This window comes from Eucyclogobius newberryi, unplaced genomic scaffold (genome assembly GCF_026437365.1).
Source record: "Eucyclogobius newberryi isolate DKJ021-1_F unplaced genomic scaffold, fEucNew1.0.hap1 SCAF_16, whole genome shotgun sequence".
NCBI classification, from domain to species: Eukaryota; Metazoa; Chordata; class Actinopteri; order Gobiiformes; family Gobiidae; genus Eucyclogobius; species Eucyclogobius newberryi.
Genome location: NW_027315790.1, coordinates 28,487,910 through 28,506,430, shown reverse-complemented (window position 1 = coordinate 28,506,430; position 18,521 = coordinate 28,487,910). Strand labels below are relative to the sequence as shown.

At 43.3% G+C, this 18,521-nt stretch overlaps 1 protein-coding gene across 1 annotated transcript; it reads left to right on the top strand.

Annotated features, from left to right (window-relative positions):
- Positions 1–441: 441 nt before the first annotated feature.
- LOC140362141 (glycogen synthase kinase-3 beta-like) lies at positions 442–18,189 on the top strand. The gene is made up of 11 exons (XM_072448196.1): positions 442–767; positions 6,379–6,464; positions 8,371–8,472; positions 8,573–8,656; positions 8,761–8,871; positions 11,030–11,160; positions 11,510–11,714; positions 11,790–11,885; positions 12,460–12,646; positions 13,564–13,641; positions 15,140–18,189. Exons 1-11 carry the CDS (start codon positions 611–613, stop codon positions 15,199–15,201), a joined length of 1,299 nt encoding a protein of 432 aa, XP_072304297.1. The 5' UTR covers positions 442–610; the 3' UTR covers positions 15,202–18,189.
- Positions 18,190–18,521: the final 332 nt, after the last annotated feature.

Here is an 18,521-nt window from a genome sequence, read left to right as displayed (position 1 = left end):
TTCCTCCAGTTTGAGGACCATGGTCATTCCTCCAGTTTGAGGGCCATTCCTCTAGTTTGAGGGCCATTCCTCTAGTTTGAGGGCCATTCCTCCAGTTTGAGGGCCATTCCTCCAGTTTGAGGGTCATTCCTGTAGTTTGAGGGCCATTCCTCCAATTTGGGGGTCACTGCCCCGTGTGCTCCGATGACCATGAGCACCACTTTATCCATCACCTTCTCGCCTTCTCCAGCTCTTCTCATGTTCCTTTTTCCTGATGTTTCCATATTTATATTATATGGGCCTTGTCCAACAATAATCTTAAGTCTAGTTCTTGCATTGTTTCCACAGAACACTTATCATTAATCATTAATCATCACAATAATCATTCATTTATAAGCACGTTCAAAGACCTCTGAGGAAAAACTGAGTTCTCCTGAACTCCGTTTCCCATGCGCCATTGCGAGAGCACTGTTTCTGGGTGTCTAGCAACAGCTACCAGCCGAGACAACCGGCGGCCACGGGAGCGGTGTTTTTCCAGTGCCTTTTAACGGATTTTCACTGCCGGTTTGTCGTCTTCAAGAGCCGTTTATCTGAAGCAGAAGGAGCGTCAGTCTGATCCCTGCGCAGAGATATGAGCGGCAGCGGGCGGGCGAGGACCAGCTCGTTTGCTGAGCCGCCCGGTGTCCCCGGCGCCGCCGCCGCTGCTGTGGGGAGCGGCACAGGAAAGCCCGGGGTCCCGCAGGCCTCCGGAGGCAGCTCATCGGGATGCGCCAACCTCAAACTGTCCCGTGAGTATCACCGCCACACGCGCTGCTCTCTTGTCTAACTACAGCACGTGCCGCAGGATGAGAGGCGGCTTTTCCCCTTTAGTGTGCTGTTAGCACCATTCTACCTGATTTGCATCATTAGCCACTTTCCAGGAGAAAGTGCTTTTGCGCATGCGTAACATGCTCCACCGTCTTGGATTTGGAAAGTCCATGAAGACAAACATTATTAAAATGATAACTGTGACCCCGCTATACAGTAATAATAAATATAATCGAGCCGCCTGCAGTTTGACACGTATGGACATGAGTGTAGTGGCCGTAATGTTTGGGTGTGAGACCGTAAATGCCATTGACGCCAATCGGGCAGTTTGCTAACATGCTAACAGAAGCTACTTGTTTTGTAATTTAACGTTTTCATAGAGGAGTATTTGGACTTGTGGGATTAAATATTATAACATTTTAATAACCGGCCTGGCTAAAAGGTGATTTTTGACACGGCTTTCCCTGATCTTAGCGTTGAAGTATGTGAGCTGTGTAAAACGGGGTGCGTTTGTGAGGCGAAACGTTAGAGAAGGAAATAAAACGTTATTCCAACTAATGCGGTGTCTTTAGGCTCTTTAATGTTTGTGAAAGTGTCTGCAAACGGACAAACTTGTCTTTTCACAAGGTCACCCGCGGCCACAGGATGTGTCATTGCCTTCTCTACACCTGAATCTGTTTTGCCCAGATTTAACAGCACACCTCATGCTGTTTCTGTTTGTATTGTTTTACTTTTGAGGAAAGATTGGCTTGGATTAAGTGAAATCTAGTGCTGGAATACAGTATTGTGCAATTTATACTTTCTAAACTTATCATGTGTTCAGTGCACCAGTCAAATACACCCACAGACAGTTTAAATACTTATAAATGCACTGTACTGTAGTGGTCCTTCATAGTCTAAAAACAAGCTAAATGTGCATCATGGAAAAAAATGAATACCACAACTGTTTCTAGGAGATGGATCACAATTTTGATTTAATTATGATTTATCTACACTTTCTTGAGGTTAATAAAGTCGCCTGCTTCTTCTGAAAGTTCCCTGTTCACCGTGATTGGTTAAATGCACCTGTCACTCAGTCAGGGCTGACCAATAGGAAAAATGGGAGTGAGAATTGGTGAATAACTATTTGAATATATCTCCAAAATAGCCGATGGTTACAAGGATGAGGGCAGGATCAGCATATCGCCCCGGCCCAACACAAAGTTAGTTAAACAAATAACTACCTTTTATTTAGTTGATATTGTCTATTAAAAGTCCTAATGTACAATAGAAATAATCATTTGACTCGTTGACAAATCGAAAAAACAGTTGCTGGCTAGATGAAAATACTTGTTAGTTGCATACTGTAATCTATACTTTTTTTATCAGTCACATTGATATTCTACCTATGTACATGTATATAAATTATCAGATTAAAATATTCAAATACAGATCTTTTGTGCCCTCATATTCTGTAATTTTAGTATTTGCAATTAGTGCTGCATTACTGTCTTTTAAGTCAATGCTGTATCAACTTTGGGACGTTTCAGCCTTCTTCCTAGTGTTGGAATCAACTTTGAAGTTTATGTATCTTGACAAACGTAATGTATTCAATATTATCAAGTGCACAATGTGTCCTGGTGGGTTTGCATGAGTCCGTCGTCCCAGGCTCAGGTGTAACACAAGCTCTGTTCATCTAATGCTAATCGTGCATCAGCAGAAGCCAGCGTGACTCCAGTATCAGGCCATGCCCAGCTCAAAGCCCACTCGCCCCGGCTTACGGGCAACTACGGGCAACTACATGCAACTACGGGTAGCTACAAGGAGATACGGGCGGCTACAGTCAGCTACAAGGAGATACAGGCAGCTTCAGTCAGCTACAAGGAGATACGGGTGGCTACAGTTAGCTACAAGGAGCTACAGGCAGCTTCAGTCAGCTACAAGGAGATACGGGCGGCTACAGTCGGCTACAAGGAGATACGGGCGGCTACAGTCGGCTACAAGGAGATACGGGCGGCTACAGTCGGCTACAAGGAGATACGGGCGACTACAGTCGGCTACAAGGAGATACGGGCGGCTACAGTCGGCTACAAGGAGATACGGGCGGCTACAGTCGGCTACAAGGAGATACGGGCGGCTACAGTCGGCTACAAGGAGATACGGGCGGCTACAGTCGGCTACAAGGAGATACGGGCGGCTACAGTTAGCTACAAGGAGATACGGGCGGCTACAGTCGGCTACAAGGAGATACGGGCGGCTACAGTTAGCTATAAGGAGATACGGGCGGCTACAGTCAGCTACAAGGAGATACGGGCATGTGTGTGACTAGAACAGGATTACTTTAGGACTAGAACAGGATTACTTTAGGACTAGAACAGGATTACATTAGGACTAGAACAGGGACTAGAACAGGATTACTTTAGGACTAGAACAGGATTACTTTAGGACTAGAACAGGATTACTTTAGGACTAGAACAGGATTACATTAGGACTAGAACAGAATTACATTAGGACTAGAACAGGATTACATTAGGACTAGAACAGAATTACATTAGGACTAGAACAGAATTACATTAGGACTAGAACAGGATTACATTAGGACTAGAACAGGATTACATTAGGACTAGAACAGGATTACATTAGGACTAGAACAGGATTACATTAGGACTAGAACAGGATTACATTAGGACTAGAACAGGATTACATTAGGACTAGAACAGGATTACATTAGGACTAGAACAGGATTACATTAGGACTAGAACAGGATTACATTAGGACTAGAACAGGATTACTTTAGGACTAGAACAGGATTACTTTAGGACTAGAACAGGATTACTTTAGGACTAGAACAGGATTACTTTAGGACTAGAAGTACACGTTATAAACTAGTTCAGGAGCATTAATACTTGAGAGAAGACTGAAATATGAACCGATAAAGTAATACAAGAATCACATTCACGCCAGAACATGTTTGCAGAAGTCTAAACTACAACATTTGTCTATAAAAAGGCAGGATACACACATCCTTTTATCCAAAAATAATTGCAGCGTTTACGATTTGATAATTGCGTCTGCTCAAATTCCGATTCGATTACGATGGTACCAATCAAATACCAGTTTGAGGAAGTTTATTGTTCGCGTAGTATTTGTCAGACTGGAGTCATCTGTAGTGACGGTTTATGAGTCATCTTACGGCGGACCGTGTGGGACGGACCGCGTGGGACGTCCCATGGAGGTGACCGGCCTTTACTGTCTCACATTGTGACTCACGGTGCCAGTCCGCTGCTCGTAAAAGATGCAGCGAGTCTGACGCTGGTTAAAGCTCTTCCTGTCCCGGAAGAACACTTCGGACTCTTGACTCCTGAGGGACGACTCTCGAGCGAAAAGAACCGTCCAAGGAGGAGGTTTTGTTTTTATTTCATTTTCAAACCGAGGAAAAGGCTCGGCACTCTTTAGTCTTTACCAATTACTACTTACTAATACCACAAGGAGAAGACACACTTTTGCATACACTAAAATATTATATAAAACTTACATTGTCCTTTTTATAAACTGTTTCCAGCGTCGACACCTGCTCAAATGAATATCTAGTTTCCAGTTTTAGATTATTGCTTGGAAAATGATCAAATTTCAATCGAGATCAAGATTCAGTCCTGTCCAATTGTCGATGATCAACTTCAAGGAAGAAATTGGGCAGTTTTTTTGTGTAAAATGGCAATTAATAAAAATCTGTCTTGTGTATGTTCATGAAATCGATGCTGAAGGCCATTTCTATTCATGTTTAATAAGATCAAAACAAACTGAGAACAACTCAAGTACAAAAACCCTATTAATAAAGCATGTTTTTTTGAAAGCATAAACGATCCTCGGCCGGGGCACAGCTCAGTTAAACGCCGCACAGAACATCCAATCATTTACTTGTCTTTTCACTGTTCACAGTCACAAGGAGAGCGATTAGACTCACAGATTCACCTCAAACACACGAGCGGAGGTGTGGACATCAAAAACGGCTCCTTACATATGAAAGACATCAGAGGGTCCACGGCGGTGTCGGGGTCCGGGGGTCCGCTCTGTCATGACGCATTTGGAAGTGTGATGTACAGAACCATAAACCGTCATTTTGAATCCACAAAAACACTAAAGCTGGAGAATCCCAGTCAACTAAACGTACCAATATTGTTTAAAATCATAAGTGTAAAAAGATATTGTAGAATGAAACACTTTAGTACTTAGTTAGTGTTTAGTTTTAAGTTATTTATTCAACAGCTCAAATCTTACGCTACAGAAAATGCAGAAATATCACCACAAATGCAATGAAAATACACACAATAAATATGAAGTCGATTCCCACTTTTTAATTACAGCTCCACTAGTTTACTGTCCCGCCTCAGCCACCAATCCTGACTGTTTGCTGAATGTCTCTCCCAACGTTTCACTCAATACTAAAGGTTCAAACTATTTTCAGCATTAAAATGAAAAAGGCTCGATTCTCGGTAAGTTTCAACACCACAATTAAAGCAAAAGCACAATATAATTTAATTTTCATAACATTAAACAGTTTAAAATGACTCACACAATGTCGGACATGGATCAATCAGACCGTTCTAAAACTATTCAGGAAAGACTCAAACTTGTCAACGTTTTGTATTTATTTGTATTGTTTGGATTCATTTTATTATCCATGTTTAGATTGTTTAGTTATTTATTGACAACAGGCCACCCTATACTGTTTATACGTTACATAAATCTTCAGTAAAACACTCAAACCAATACAGAAGGTGTAAAACAAAAGTATGAGGAGCGAGCAGAGAAAGTGTCACGTTTCCTCCGGTCTGATAAGCCTCTGGGCCTTCTGCCTGAACCGTCCCGTTCCTCTGAGGCGACACGAGCGCTTCAGCACTAACCTAAACATCCAGACGGTCACGGGACACGCCGGGGTCAGGTTCACTCTTTCACTCGTGGCACTTTTACCAAACATTAAACCTCCTGGACGCGCTGCTCTCTCTCGACCGCAAAAAACACTAACATGTGAATGAATATGAACTAGTGCGGATATTTGTGTCGGGCCATGCAAAAATATACAAATGACAGCAATTTTCAAATACTGTGGGCATTTATTGTACGTTTGTTGAGTTTGGAGATTTGGGAGTTGTCGGGAATTGTATGTTCATGATAAATAAAAACACTTTAAATCGAAATGCTTTAAGCTCCAGTTAGATCCGTCATAATACAATATACTTTTTCTTTGGTTTTTCATCAGATTTGAGCTTAAAAAATAACCTTTATGACTCATTATCGCCACCAACTGAGGACAAGTGGTTCATTGTGCAGTTTATTTATTGCAGCTTTGTGTTTTTATTGCTATTGCACTACAATATTGTTAGTTAGTTCTCTGGCATGAAGTAGTTTCAGTGTTATTGTTTATTGGGGTATTTTTTTGTAGCAATAATCGCACTTCAAAATGTGCTACAGTCTAACTCGAGGTTGAGAAGTATTCGTGCATCGTCTTTCTGTTGTTTTAAAATGATAAACGATGCAACATTTGGACATGTTTCGCTCACAATCTCGTGGTCGACGGTTGTCATTCGGTCACGTTCTTCCTCTGTGTTTCAGGAGACATCGGTAAAGTGACGACTGTCGTGGCCACTCCGGGTCAGGGCCCAGACCGTCCACAGGAAGTGTCCTACAGCGACATCAAGGTGACCACTGGCTTTATTATTTACTTGTGTCTTATCCAGCTCAAACGTACGTCTTTAAACTGTAGAAAACCGCCAGTATTTGAACATCATTTTATTTTTCTTCCCATATAAGCCAAAAAAATGTTTTATATTCAACACAAATTCAACATAAATGTTGAGTTTTTTGTGTATAAGAGTTATTCTATTATATTATCTGTCCTTTTCCTCTGTGTCAACTGCGTTGTATCAATGAAATTTCCCCATGTGTGGACAATAAAGGATTATCTTATCTTATCTTAAATGGCAAACAAATATGTCCATACCAAGTGTTTCTCATAGATTTAATTGAAACTGGCACTTTTTATTAATAGTTTTTTTAATTTTTCACAAATTACCCAAGATAAATGTCCTTTTTGATCAGAATAGATACTTATATTGTTTAGTTTTTTATGCAATCACTTGGGAATCACTGTTAAAATGTTATTCAAATTCACAATATATCAAAATCTCAGCTCTGTTTTCATACAGTAGTAGTAGTAGTTGTAAGAGTAGTAGTAGTAGTTGTTGTTGTTGTTGTTGTTGTTGTTGTTGTTGTAGTAAGAGTAGGAGTAGTAGTTGTTGTAGTAGGAGTAAGAGTAGGAGTAGTAGTTGTTTTAGTAGGAGTAAGAGTAGGAGTAGTAGGAGTAGTAGTAGTTGTTGTTGTAGTAGGAGTAAGAGTAGGAGTAGTAGTAGTTGTTGTTGTAGTAGGAGTAAGAGTAGGAGTAGTAGTAGTTGTTGTTGTAGTAGGAGTAAGAGTAGGAGTAGTAGTAGTTGTTGTTGTTGTAGTAGGAGTAAGAGTAGGAGTAGTAGTAGTTGTTGTTGTTGTAGGAGTAGTAGGAGTAAGAGTAGGAGTAGTAGTAGTTGTTGTAGTAGTAGGAGTAAGAGTAGGAGTAGTAGTAGTTGTTGTAGTAGGAGTAGTAGGGGGAGTAAGAGTAGGAGTAGTAGTAGTTGTTGTTGTTGTTGTAGTAGGAGTAGTAGGAGTAAGAGTAGGAGTAGTAGGAGTAAGAGTAGTTGTTGTTGTTGTTGTTGTTGTTGTTGTAGTAGTAGGAGTAAGAGTAGGAGTAGTAGTTGTTGTTGTTGTAGTAGGAGTAAGAGTAGGAGTAGTAGTAGTTGTTGTTGGAGTCGGAGTAGTAGGAGTAAGAGTAGGAGTAGTAGTAGTAGTTGTTGTAGTAAGAGTAGGAGTAGTAGGAGTAGTAGGAGTAGTAGGGGGAGTAGGAGTAAGAGTAGGAGTTGTAGTAGGAGTAGTAGGAGTAAGAGTAGGTAATAGGTAGTAGGTAGTAAGAGTAAGAGTAGGAGTAGGAGTAAGAGTAAGAGTAGGAGTTGTAGTAGGAGTAGTAGGAGTAAGAGTAGGTAGTAGGTAGTAGGAGTAAGAGTAGGAGTTGTAGGAGTAGTAGGAGTAAGAGTAGGTAGTAGGTAGTAGGAGTAAGAGTAGGAGTAAGAGTAGGAGTTGTAGTAGGAGTAAGAGTAGGTAGTAGGTAGTAGGAGTAAGAGTAGGAGTAAGAGTAGGAGTAAGAGTAGGAGTTGTAGTAGGAGTAGTAGGAGTAAGAGTAGGTAATAGGTAGTAAGAGTAAGAGTAGGAGTAGGAGTAGGAGTAGGAGTAGGAGTAAGAGTAGGAGTTGTAGTAGGAGTAGTAGGAGTAAGAGTAGGTAGTAGGTAGTAGGAGTAAGAGTAGGAGTTGTAGTAGTAGGAGTAGTAGGAGTAAGAGTAGGTAGTAGGTAGTAGGAGTAAGAGTAGGTAGTAGGTAGTAGGTAGTAGGAGTAAGAGTAAGAGTAAGAGTAAGAGTAGGAGTAAGAGTAGGAGTAAGAGTAGGAGTAAGAGTAGGAGTAAGAGTAGGAGTAGTAGGAGGAGTAGGAGTAGTAGTAATAGTGATTCTCTCTAATCTTTGCAGGTGATCGGAAATGGCTCCTTTGGCGTCGTGTATCAAGCTCGACTCATCGACAGTCAGGAGATGGTGGCAATCAAAAAGGTTTTACAGGATAAAAGGTTCAAGGTAATCAACACTTTTACAACTGCTTTACATACAATACTTTGATCATTTAAATTGCACAAACTTCCCCCGCTCGCAATGATTTCTGTTTTTCTTGGCGTAGAATCGAGAACTACAGATCATGAGGAAGCTGGACCACTGCAACATCGTCCGACTACGTTACTTCTTTTACTCCAGCGGGGAGAAGGTATTTATGCGCCGTCGCTCGGTTTAATCACGTTTCCTGCTGAATAACCATGGAAACGGCCCACGCACTTGTGCCTGAACGCGCCCGAATGCTTTGTGTTGCAGAAGGATGAAGTGTACCTCAATCTTGTGCTGGACTTTGTCCCTGAGACGGTTTACCGAGTGGCACGGCAGTTCAACAAGGCCAAGAGCATCATCCCCATCATTTATGTGAAGGTAACACTCCACAATCACAGCACAAACCTGACGCTGGTAAAACCTCAGCAGACACTTTAACTCCTGCATTTCCTCCTCACCCAAGGCTTTGATTTTAGCAGAGCTGTTTTATGGGTGGCAATAATCTGCTGATGTTTTGCAGCGCCTCTAAAAAGTGATCAAATGTGCCTGTAGTGATGGCTGAAACCAGGGATTTTTGTTTCCATCCGATACCAAGTAATATTATGGCAAGTGTCGTTATATTGGTCCAATACAATGAGTTCAAACACATTTTTCCATAAAGAATTTGACCTTGGTGTCATTAACATTGCTCTAGCCAAGCTTGAACTGATTTAAAACATTAATATATTTGCAGATAAAATATAAAAACGTTTGTAGAAATTTGAAGTCTCAATATTTTAGCATAAGAATTGATTATCCAGCGATCTATTTATGCTGTAAATGTAGTTCAGGTTTAAAGTAATGCACAAAAAGTGAATGGACTGTTAAATTAACTGTTTAAGTGCACAAACCTGACCTTATGCTCCTGTTTGGAAGATAGAATTTATTTTTGAATTTAAAATCATTTTCTGTTATTATTTATTGCAATATTCTAATTTTGCTCATCTTTAAAACAAAACTTGATTTTTGATTTTGCTACATTTTCAACCTCATTGTACTGAGCGTTTCTGCCTCCCCTACAGGTGTACTGAGCGTTTGTGCCTCCCCTGCAGGTGTACTGAGCGTTTGTGCCTCCCCTGCAGGTGCCTCCCCTGCAGGTGTACTGAGCGTTTCTGCCTCCCCTGCAGGTGCCTCCCCTGCAGGTGTACTGGGCGTTTGTGCCTCCCCTGCAGGTGTACTGGGCGTTTGTGCCTCCCCTGCAGGTGTACTGGGCGTTTGTGCCTCCCCTGCAGGTGTACTGAGCGATTGTGCCTCCCTTGCAGATGTACTGAGCGTTTGTGCCTCCCCTGCAGGTGTACTGAGCGATTGTGCCTCCCCTGCAGGTGTACTGAGCGATTGTGCCTCCCCTGCAGGTGTACCGAGTGTTTCTGCCTCTCCTGCAGGTGTACTGAGCGTTTGTGCCTCCCCTGCTGGTGTACTGAGCGTTTGTGCCTCCCTTGCAGATGTACTGAGCGTTTGTGCCTCCCTTGAAGATGTACTGAGCGTTTGTGCCTCCCCTGCAGGTGTACTGAGCGATTGTGCCTCCCCTGCAGGTGTACTGAGCGATTGTGCCTCCCCTGCAGGTGTACCGAGTGTTTCTGCCTCTCCTGCAGGTGTACTGAGCGTTTGTGCCTCCCCTGGAGGTGTACTGAGCGTTTGTGCCTCCCCTGCAGGTGTACTGAGCGATTGTGCCTCCCTTGCAGGTGTACTGAGCGTTTGTGCCTCCCCTGCAGGTGTACTGAGCGTTTGTGCCTCCCCTGCAGGTGTACTGAGCATTTGTGCCTCCCCTGCAGGTGTACTGAGCGATTGTGCCTCCCCTGCAGGTGTACCGAGTGTTTCTGCCTCTCCTGCAGGTGTACTGAGCGTTTGTGCCTCCCCTGGAGGTGTACTGAGCGTTTGTGCCTCCCCTGCAGGTGTACTGAGCGTTTGTGCCTCCCTTGCTGGTGTTCGTTTGTGCCTCCCTTGCAGGTGTACTGAGCGTTTCTGCCTCTCCTGCAGGTGTACTGAGCGTTTGTGCCTCCCCTGCAGGTGTACTGAGTGTCCCCTGGAGGTGTACTGAATGTTTCTGCCTCTCCTGCAGGTGTACTGAGCGTTTGTGCCTCTCCTGCAGGTACTGAGCGTTTGTGCCTCTCCTGCAGGTACTGAGCGTTTGTGCCTCTCCTGCAGGTGTACAGAGCGTTTGTGCCTCCCCTGCAGGTGTACTGAGCTTTTCTGCCTCCCCTGCAGGTGTACTGAGCGTTTGTGCCTCCCTTGCAGGTGTACTGAGCGTTTGTGCCTCCCCTGCAGGTGTACTGAGCTTTTCTGCCTCCCCTGCAGGTGTACTGAGCGTTTGTGCCTCCCTTGCAGGTGAACTGAGCGTTTGTGTCTCCCTTGCAGGTGTACTGAGCATTTGTGCCTCCCCTGCAGGTGTACTGAGTGTCCCCTGGAGGTGTACTGAGCGTTTCTGCCTCCCCTGCAGGTGTACTGAGCGTTTCTGCCTCTCCTGCTGGTGTACTGAGCGTTTCTGCCTCCCCTGCAGGTGTACATGTACCAGTTGTTCCGCAGTCTGGCTTACATCCACTCTCAGGGCGTTTGCCACAGAGACATCAAACCCCAAAACCTGCTCGTCGACCCGGAGACCGCCGTCCTCAAGCTCTGCGACTTTGGCAGGTGAGAAGTCAAAATCTCGGCTAGAAACACTACTGTATAATGGCTCTAGAAGTTAGATTTGGAAGAAGGTAAAGATTACTTACAATCCTGAAAACACGTTACTAAAAATGTCCAATTAGTCATAAACAAAACAAACGAAAATGTCCAAAAAACACAATTACTTGAATGCATAATTGTCCCCAGTTGTTAGACCTTCTCGGCTGTTTTCAGAGGCATAAACCTTCCAATGCACATTATCAATACTGCTATAAATGTTTTATGAGGATGTATTCATATTTGATGTACTTCTGTTATGTACAAACACTCCACTGTATAAGATAAGTGTTTAGTTCGAGCTTCTGGTCCTCAGTGCTAAGCAGCTGGTGCGTGGAGAGCCTAACGTGTCGTACATCTGCTCTCGGTATTATCGCGCCCCGGAGCTCATCTTCGGGGCCACCGACTACACGGCCAACATCGACATCTGGTCGGCCGGCTGCGTCCTGGCCGAGCTGCTGCTGGGACAGCCCATCTTCCCCGGGGACAGCGGCGTGGACCAGCTCGTGGAGATCATCAAGGTTTGGAGTTTAACTTGCATTTTAGTCTGGACGGTGTGAAGAGTTTGTCCTGACACCAGGTTCTTTTTGTTTCAGGTGTTGGGAACTCCGACCAGAGAACAGATCCGTGAAATGAACCCAAACTACACAGAGTTCAAGTTTCCTCAGATTAAAGCTCATCCATGGACCAAGGTAAAGGAAACAATCCGACTCTTCTAGTGTCTCATTATAAAACGTGTGCACGAGCCTCCATGTTGAGCAGAACATTGATGAAAGGCAACTTGAGGTGGAAATGAGCAGTCCTGGAACTCTGGAACTCTGGAACTCTGGGACTCTAGAACCTGGATCCCTGGGACTCTGGATCCCTGGGACTTTGGGTCCCTGGGACTGGACTCTGGGTCCCTGGGACTGGACTCTGGGTCCCTGGGACTTTGGGTCCCTGGGACTCTGGAATCTGGGTCCCTGGGACTCTGGATTCTTGGAACCCTGGAACCCTGGAACTCTGGAACCCTGGATTCTTGGGACTCTGGAACCCTAAATAGAAACCTTTGGATTTTGAGATTTTGTGCCTCTTAAGATGCAATATCCCACGTTCTTATTGTTTTTCCTGAACTTGACTTAATGTAAACACGTACCTGTACACGCCCTTTTGTGCGTCTGTATTAAAGGTTCTCCATATGTTGTGTACTTTTCGTCCTGTTTTAATTACAACCCGGTTTCCTCAGCAGAACAGTGCGTGATGTTGCTTGGCGACCTTGTGTTTCAGGTGTTTAAGCCGCGCACGCCGCCCGAGGCCATCGCGCTCTGCTCCCGGCTGCTGGAGTACACGCCGGCCTCGCGCCTCTCGCCGTTAGAGGCCTGTTCTCACGCCTTCTTCGACGAGCTGCGCCTGCCCAACACACGACTGCCGAGCGGCCGTGAGCTCCCGCCGCTCTTCAACTTCAGCACGGCGGGTACAGTTCACAGCGGCTCCCACCACAAACATATCATTCAATAGTTTAGTATTTGCAAACTAGAATTACAACAAAACTCCGAACATTTATCATCAAAATTCGACTTTGAAGGGTCTGATGTCATTCCATTGGGCTAAATTTGGTTAAAGCAAGGCAACAATGAGCTAAAACAAAACTGAAATAGGTTAAATTATGCTGAAGCAAGGGTAAATTGGACTTAAAATCTCCTTTTATTCTCCTCCTTATCTTTTCATTCTAAAAACAACCCGGATTATACATCAGCTTAACACAATCATAATTAGTTGATCATTGTATTATCAAAAACTTACAAATTTTACCTATCAAAAAGAAATTTGCCAGTAAGTAAACTCCACAAATTGTATTCAAACATGTCATAATAAAATTGTTTCCAACTTAAGGCTCGGCGACATTGACAAAAATGACAGTACCTTTTTTTTAAATTTTTTTAGAGTATCCATAGAACAATGGTCGATATTATGACAGTCAAACCGAAGTGTTAACTAATAACTTTAAAGACATGTTTTGAGGTTTAATTATCAGTCAAATTAATCACAAAAGTGCAGAAATATCCCCTTATATACTTTAGAGTTTTTCCTTTTAATCAAGCTCCTTTTTAGCGTGCATTTCACATTTTACATATCTTCTCAATATTATCTAAATTGCAATGTATTGTTGATCTCTAGAGTCTGGACAAAGTCTTAACAGAATCTATAAGAACAACAGATTCTGCATTTGACATGATTTTGATTCAGATTTAGAAGTGTTTGGCATCTTGATCACTTGCCAAATACAACTCATAAACAAACTGTCTTTTTTGCTGCGACTTGTCTGTATTTTCCTGCAAAGTTGAATGAGTTTGATGCTAAATAAGTGTTTGTTCTGTTTGTTTTCCACAGAGCTCTCGATCCAACCTCAGCTGAACTCGACGCTCATCCCTCCTCACGCTCGCTCTCACACGGTCGCCTTCGCCCACGGTACGAACGCTGGCCACGACCACGGCTATTTTTACTCCCAACACTTTCAAAACAAAGGATCGGAGAAACTAAATGCGTAGATGATGACGGTATTGCACTCCGCAGGTCGAGCAACTAAAACCATTTCAAAATGGACAGAAAAAGCCGAACTGCAATACAGTAGATAAGATAAGCCTTTATTTGTCCCTCAATGGGGAAATTCCAGTGTTGCAACACAAAGTAGGTACAGAAGTGAATAATAACATAACTTAAAAAGCACTCTTATAGAAAAGCTCTTAGAAAAAAACCTTAACTATATAATAATAATAACAATAATGACTCTTATTTACAGCTGTTATATGGACAGAGAATATTGAAAAAACAGTATTGCACTTGGGTATGACTGTATTGCACATGGGTATGACAGTATTGCACATGGGTGTGACAGTATTGCACATGAGTGTGACAGTATTGCACATGAGTGTGACAGTATTGCACATGGGTGTGACAGTATTGCACATGGGTATGACAGTATTGCACATGGGTATGACAGTATTGCACATGGGTGTGACAGTATTGCACATGAGTGTGACAGTATTGCACATGGGTGTGACAGTACATGAGTGTGACAGTATTGCACATGAGTGTGACAGTACATGAGTGTGACAGTACTGCACATGAGTGTGACAGTATTGCACATGAGTGTGACAGTATTGCACATGAGTGTGACAGTATTGCACATGAGTGTGACAGTATTGCACATGAGTGTGACAGTATTGCACATGAGTGTGACAGTATTGCACATGAATATGAAGATGAATGACACATAGCAAGATCTGTCTGAGGTTTATGGAAGGCACAATGGGGAGCTTTAAATTATAAACAGTAAATAGAAATTGGGGATGGGACAAGAACGTGAGATACAATTGTTAAAATATTGTGCACGCGTATGAGGAGATTTTCCCATTTGCCTTGAACAAAGATGAGGATAAAAGGCCTGATTTTTACCGTGTTAAAACATGGAAAACGGAACATATGTAACTCTTTTACATTCAAAGCATCCTAAACCTTCACCGCGCTGGATTCAAAGTGCTTTTCACGATTCTCTGAGCCACAGTAAAGCTAACAAACATTAGCATGCTAACAGGACACTTCCTTCCTGTTCCTGCTCTAAATAAAAAACTCTATTTGCCTGACGCTTTACTGTATATTTGTACTGCAGAAAAACAGAATTTACTTTATATTATACATGCCAAACATCTGTACTGCCTTAACTTTGTGGATTTACACCTCAGGAGAAGCAGTAGTTACAAAAGTACTGCTCTAATTACAGCAAAAATATGAAATAAAGTAAACCGTGAGGCAAAAGTTGTCACAAACATTTATTATAAACTGCAGGTTCATCCAGGAGCGGCCCATAGTTGTATTTTTGACCCTCCCTCGTGGAAACACCCACGTTCATGTTTCACTCGGTGTCTGCGTGAGTCTTAACAGTGTCTTTCCCCGTGTCGTCCTGCAGATGGCAGCGGTTCGGACTCGTCCCAGCACAGCTCGGTCCCGGGCTCTCTGAACAGCGTCTGACCCCATCGCTCTGCACCACTGTCGGACGCACACTCAGCCCCCGCCCCCTGGCCCGCCCACCCGCCCGCGCTGCTCCTCCTGGCCCGCCCACCCGCCCGCGCTGCTCCTCCTGGCCCGCCCACCCGCCCGCGCTGCTCCTCCTCTTCCGTTGGTCCCGTCTCATCTTTCTGTGAACGCATTGGGCCCCTCCGTCAGCAGGGGGGCGCTCACACGTTTTTACCTCAGCGCTGCCTCAGTGGGAAGTGAAGGTTCAGGGGCTGGTCCTCTTCTTCTTTCTAGACTCTTTTTAATCTTTTCATTTTTGTCGTGTGCGTTTTAATTTATTTTTTACTTTTACCATCATGGGATCTCGAACACATGGTGCTTTTAAGCCTTTCAGATTATATTTTTTAATGAAAAGTTTTCTCCGATTTTCTTTTCATCCCCCCCTTCCCCCCCGTTCTGTCGTTTTTCCGAGGTCGGGCCGTGCACCGCCTGAACAGAAATCGCCCCTCGTTGGAGATCAGGGTAAAAACGAAACTCGTCCATCTCAGGACTCGACGCTTCCTGAATTTCCCCCCGTCGATCATCTTTTGTGGCCGGAAGAGAAAAACAAAACAAAAGAACACAAAGGGCGCGTAGCTGGCTGTAAAAATCAGAACCGACAAATCACTTCAGCGCAGTTTGAAACACGCTAATGTCAAAACGGCTAATCCAGTGAGCAACGACAAACAGTTCTGAAGGCTTGTGATTGTACGTTCTTTTCTCTTTATCATTTGTTAACTTAAACCGACATTTGTTTAAGTCAGAATGAAAACCAAACCTAAATTAAATCAGATATGGTACGTACGGCTTTGTAGAAGAAGCTGCTTGAACAACGGCATTTTAACGCAAGGTCCGCAAGGCTTTTAGGCGGTAGCTCAGACGGCTCACGTAACCCGCTTCACCGTAGACTAACCACAAACTCGATGAATATAATTCGTATATAAGGAACAGCTCGCTAGGAATTTTAGTCCCGCCTCATCAGCTCAATCTCGTTCGTGATTGGCTCGGAAATGCCCAGCGAGGTCGGTGTTATTTACTGCTGAATTACGTCTGCGCGAGGCCTTTTTATCCGTTCGATCTTCTCTGTGGTAAACGTTTGATTTCCTCGACGAAAAAGAAAAAAAAACGCAACGAGACGGCGTGTTGCTGTTTCGTTTTCGGGCATCGGGCTTTATTTCGGGGGCATTTTTAACTGAACTTTTCTGTGGGCATGGACCTGTTCGTCAACATCAGTCGTGTAACGGACAAAGAGGGAGAACGTGTTGATGAAATGGCGTAATTAAGCACTGAGATCGTTGTCCTGCTGGTGTTTTTAGAAATTAAAATTGACGTCGTAAAACATGTAAAAAGTGATTGACTCGACAAGTGGCAGCAGATAATAATGATGATAATAATAATAATAATGACTAGTAGAAGAAGGGCATTCGGTGTTTGTCAGAATAGTTAATTTCATCGTTTTTTCAATGAGCCTTTTGCAGTAGCCATAGAGACGAGCGGTTATTGTGCTCCGATATCGTGACCACTTTTTTGAGATTTCGCCGTTTTTTTCGTGCAGAGATTGTGATGTTTTCCTCGTCATCGCGACCGGGGCCTTCCATCTGCGACCCTCCGTTTTAGACACCCGTACGTTCCTGGGAGCTCGACTCGCGTCTTCGCCCGTCTCGTTTTTTTCCCGAGGCCCTCGAATGTATCGTGTTCCCATCGTTTTCGACCATCTCGCAGTCCAGAGCCGCCGACCGCCACACGACCTCCAGTCCCGCTCAGTACAGACCACTTGAAAGTTTGTAGTATAGTATATTTGATACGACCGACTGCCACCGTCTTCGTTTTTTCGTCTCGTGGGGGCTGCGTTCGGTCCCCGACGCTACGTTTTATTTCCATTCCGAGATTAATATATTCTCCCCTTTTTTTGTTTGTCCCGATAACCTCTCCGTCGGGCCGGTTACTGCCAATAAAACTGAAAAAAATAAGGAATACCGCGGACGTTTTCGGGACGCGATTCGGTGCTACGAGCTTGCACGGTCTGCAAAGCAATGAAAGGCATCGAATTATCCCCCCCCGTTCGCGCGCGCGGTGGGACAGAAAAAAAAGAAACAAAAAAGCAGCTAATCTGACGAAACGACCACTTTACAGAAGCCATTTTACCTCTTCACCTCCACTCGCCAGTCTCCTCCATCCATCGTCGTTGCACATGTAAATACCACCAACTCTTGATTTCCCTGTTTTTAATATTATATTTTATTGTTTCTATCGCCTCCACCTCACTGTCAAGGACGTTCTTAGGTTGTGCATTTCTTGTAAATATGTTTTTTTTCACGATACAGAATGTAAATACAGCAACAAGAAAAAAAAATGATTAAAAATATGTCAACTCCTCGTGTGTTGATAGTTTTTCTCTCTCTTCCTCTTTCCTCGATAATGACAATAGTTTCCGGGAAATGTACACTTTCAAAAGGAAGTAAAGAAGTATTCTGTGCTTTTAATGTTTTTAAAAATTAACCATAATCAACCTGCAAATAAACGACAAATACAAGGTTTTCTCAATTGTTTGATCATGTTTACCTCATGTTTATGGAGTTTGATTGAATATACTGCATATCCTGTCTTTAAATCAGCCTGTGTTCTCTGCCTGGACAAAACAGAGAAAACTATCTGAAAGGGGTAAACAAACAAACAAACAAACAAACCACAAAAAAGTTGAATACTTTCTATTAAATATGTATCGCAATTGTGATTTCCTTTAACATGAAATAGTTCTGTTCTCTGCGGCAGGAGTTCTACAGTGAGCACGTGTTGAAGACTGTTACTGCACAAACAATAATGGTGTCGTAATGTGCTTCGTTTAGTTCTGGTCCCACTCTCTGCTAATTAAGGAAGAGGAAAAGAGAGAGAACCCAAGTGTCTGTCCGTTCTGTGTGCGTACGATATCGGCTCATTTACTGGAATAAAGTGATGAAACTGTGATCGTTTGAGTGGTTCTTTCCGTGGCCAGGATCTGTACCCAGTAAAAACAGCACATGGATATCTATATCGAAGTATTTTACACAAGCTTTGAGTAACTGTATGCCCAGTAAGAAATTAAAAAGAAGGTACCACTTTGTAATTTATATTTGCAGATACAACGCGAGTAAATGGGACCAAACACACACTTGGTCAATTTAATAATTTACTTGGAACTAAATGAATCAAAACGCTCACCTTATATATTGATGCAACTTGAATAGTTTCACACTCATAAATGTACACATGATTGAGAGACATACAATGTAATAAGTACAATATTCAACGGACCGATC